A 3,677-nucleotide genomic window follows, 5' to 3' on the forward strand; every position below is an offset into this window, starting at 1 on the left:
TTTTTGGCATTTTTACTGGGAAAGTTTAGCAAATTTTTGCCAACATTTTTACAGATTGGCAAAAATTTGCTAAACTTTCCCAGTAAAAATGCCAAAAATCGCGAAACTGCAAAGTTTCTTTCCTTGAAGAAATAAAACCTTATTTTGCCATAGTTATACAGCGAAAAAACCAATCCCACCAGGGTCACCAGGTTAGTCTCCAACCTCCTACCGACGCAGTCGTAGGAAATAGTGAGGTTGTCAATGAAAATATGGAAGCTGCAGTGACTGAAATTTTGACAGATCCTGTTCCCTCAAATGTTAAGAAAAGAAAAAAAGGGAGTCATAAAAAAATGAGTCAGCTTGACGACAATTGTCAAATGCTTGAGCTGACCGATAAAGTCCCGAACTCAAGAGGCCTCGACATAACCCTTCAAGAAGTAATGTCCCAAGCCAGTGTTGATGAAGGCTTTGTCGATTACATCCTGAAGGATAGAGAAAGAGAAAGTGGAGATCAAAATATTACTGAATACCTGATAAAGTGGATTGGTTATGAGGTACCAACGTGGGAGCCGGAGGAGAATGTAAATTCGGCTGATGTAAAAAGATATTTTTTGAACAAAAAGTAAAGCGTGTATTTTTATTTTAAAACAACAAATTTATTTGCGCCTTCGCTAGTTTCTTATATTGCTTTCTGCTCAAGTAGTGAACGATAAAAATAAAACTAATCGGGCCGCAGGATCGTAGTGGCCTAGGAGGCCGGGGGCCACAGCCCTCTTAAAATATTTGTCAATCATGGTTAATATGAAGGAAAACGCAGAGGATGCGTTTTTACCAATTTAAAGGGTAAAATCTTAAGATTTACATCCGTTTCTCCCTGTCAACAACAACATCAAAAAAATTAGTGTCAGTTACGGCCCTGAGTCAATGTAATCGCCTGGGTAATATAATTGTACAGGGGACTTGAGATGGTAAGGGAAATTATAATTTAATGCTAAATTGCACATGCAAAATTACACACATAATTTTTTTCTGTTTTACTTTACAATACTTTTACATAAAATATAACTAATTTGGTTTATCTATTGAAATCGAAACCTTTCGCAAGATGCTGACCGTGCAATGAACTCCCCTGAAAATCCATTCACGTGACTTATTGAAAAAATAGTCAAAACACTGTACTCCAAGGCAATTGAGATGCTATAAACTATTCTTAACTCGAGCAAATTATAATACATGTATGCATGCCTAACAATACAAAACCCTCTCAACCTTTCTAGAAAATTATGTGGGGGGACGCAAACCACAATGATTATCCATACATTTAAAAACGAAACGTTCAATGCGAGCTTCAAGTAGCGCATCTTTGAAATTCAGAGGTTTTAATTCCATAATTGTCGCAATAGTAAACCCAAACGCGTAAATATCGGTCATGTATGACACGCCGCTTCCCCTATACAATTCTGGTGCCACGTGATGATGGTCGGTTAATTTTTTTAAAACGTCTTTAACGTTAGATTTCGCACAAGACGCTCGACATGCGAATGAAAACCCGATAATGACCGGAGTGAAGTCACTACCTTTCACCATGACATTTTCAGGAATTATGTTGTTGTGTAACACTCCTTTATCAAATAAAAAAGAGAGTGCTTTAGCTAGCCCAATAATCATTTGTTTCATTATGTCTTCTGTGGGAAATATTACCTTCCGCTTCAGCAAAATTTTTATGCTGCTATCCCCTTCATAGCTAAGCACAGAATGAAATTTTCCTTTGGCGTGTACAATACCAAAGACCTGTACAATATTGGGATGATTCCCAACAAACTGTAGCAGTCGTGCTTCGTGGCTAACATAAGCTAGGTTGCGCAGAGATGTTTCCTCTTTACCAAGTGCTAAGTAACTTTTTAAAATTACAGAATCTCCTTCGTCAAACACAGCACGGGTCACTTCTGCGAAATGACCAGAAAATATGACATTGGAAGCCAGTCCGGAGATTACCTCACTTGTCAAAATTGTGGGCGTTTGTTCTTGTAACAACGGATCGCCATTATGGAAGAACGATGAAAACAACGATGCATCAACCATTAGTGACGATCGAGAATGTCCAAGCTGTTCAAACATCTTTAGCTTTGTGAAATCCGCACATTGCAGCATCATCGAAGCATTTTTCTCTCTCAGAATGTGTATAGTCTTCTTTTGACTCGCTACGATCTGCTTGTATCTTTCAACAGCTTCTTTTGCTTTCTTCAATTCCATTTTTAACTTTTCGTTCTCTATGGGCACAGGAAAGGTAAAGGTAAGCCGTTGTTATTTTGAGTCACGAGAACAATCCTAAGTAAAATAAGCGAAAAAGAAAATTTAATGTTTATTAAAGAAATTTTTGAGCAAGAAAAAACAACATCTATTCTGCAGACTTTTTCAACTCATTAGTTTGTACTCCAGAGTGTAAATCATTATTTACTTCGGCTATGTCGTTTTCACTTTGTAAATAATTACATTCAGTTGAGGAATCGGCCTCTTGTGAAGGTGCCTATGTATGTTAAAATTGGAAACAAAGTGATGAGCATATTATAATTGCCATAGAAGTGGAAATATGGAAATGAAATATCTCCTACCAGAGTACTTTTCAATGCTGCCATACCAAGTGTTAAATGAAAGTCAACCTGAAGGTAAACAATAGTAACAGCCAAGTTATACACAAAAGAATTTTCTCCTTAAAAAGTTGAACTAATATTCTCTATAGTATTTGCTTTTCAAAACTGTGTAAAACTCGATAAATTTTGTCTTTAAGCCATGTCATTTTTAAATTCAACAAAATCGTTAACACATAATTGTTGCTTTAAAGATTTACCAAGTCAAAGCGTTTGGTCAAATCCTCTTCGATATGACGAAAGAAATCTTCTACCAAGCATGTCTTTAACATACATTTAGCTTTTCGCTGAAAAGAACAAATTATATATTGTAATGCAAAAATAGTTGTTTTAAATGCACAAGAACAGAGCTCTTTTATTGTTGACAAGAACTTTCCCAGAGATGTACAGCAAGCATTCTTTCTAAAAATATATAAACAAATAACTAGTGCTACAATACCTCCAGATTTTGTTTGGAATTGCCTTTAAGTACGGGAGCTACAGCCATTCTGACTTGATTCCACGTGTCTAAAAAAAAGATCCTTGAGCAGGATTAAAACCACCCAAGATAGATAAATGAAGCCTTGTCGACTAACTCTTAATTTGATAATTTAATTTTTATAACACCTATCTTATCAGGTAATGCCAGGTCAATTCAATTATGCTTCTTATTTTACCCTACCTTACCTTAATAATTAATACATGGTTAAATATGGTTAGACTTAATTATTAATTATTTAAATAATATATAATTAATATATATATAATTAAATATTGTTAACTCCATACATGATTGTGCTTATTCGCATCAATATCAAAGAAAAAATTTTAACGACAGAAATATATAGTAAAACACATTATTCAAATTTAACAGAAGGTATTCTAACTAAGGGGTTGTTAATCTCATGTTGGGATTTTCCATCAAGAATAATTCAGCTGCAACAAATTTCTTCCAAAATATGCCCAATCGGGATTTGAACCCGAACCTCCTGTGATCTTACATGTATAAAACGGGCCTTGAAATTAAGGATATTTTATGTGAGAGCACGAATTAAGTTTAAAATTGTG

General features: G+C 35.1%; 1 protein-coding gene across 1 annotated transcript; it reads right to left on the bottom strand.

The window, feature by feature from the left end:
* Positions 1-1,263: 1,263 nt before the first annotated feature.
* On the bottom strand, positions 1,264-2,235 carry LOC130629742 (dual specificity testis-specific protein kinase 1-like). The gene has a single exon (XM_057443081.1). It carries the CDS (start codon positions 2,233-2,235, stop codon positions 1,264-1,266), a length of 972 nt encoding a protein of 323 aa, XP_057299064.1.
* Between the last annotated feature and the right edge of the window lie 1,442 nt (positions 2,236-3,677).

The sequence above is a fragment of the Hydractinia symbiolongicarpus genome, chromosome 2 (genome assembly GCF_029227915.1).
Source record: "Hydractinia symbiolongicarpus strain clone_291-10 chromosome 2, HSymV2.1, whole genome shotgun sequence".
NCBI lineage: Eukaryota > Metazoa > Cnidaria > Hydrozoa > Anthoathecata > Hydractiniidae > Hydractinia > Hydractinia symbiolongicarpus.

Coding starts and splice junctions, on each gene's coding strand:
- LOC130629742 (XM_057443081.1), bottom strand. CDS start 2,235: ATGGAATTGAAGAAAGCAAAAGAAGCTGTTGAAAGATACAAGCAGATC.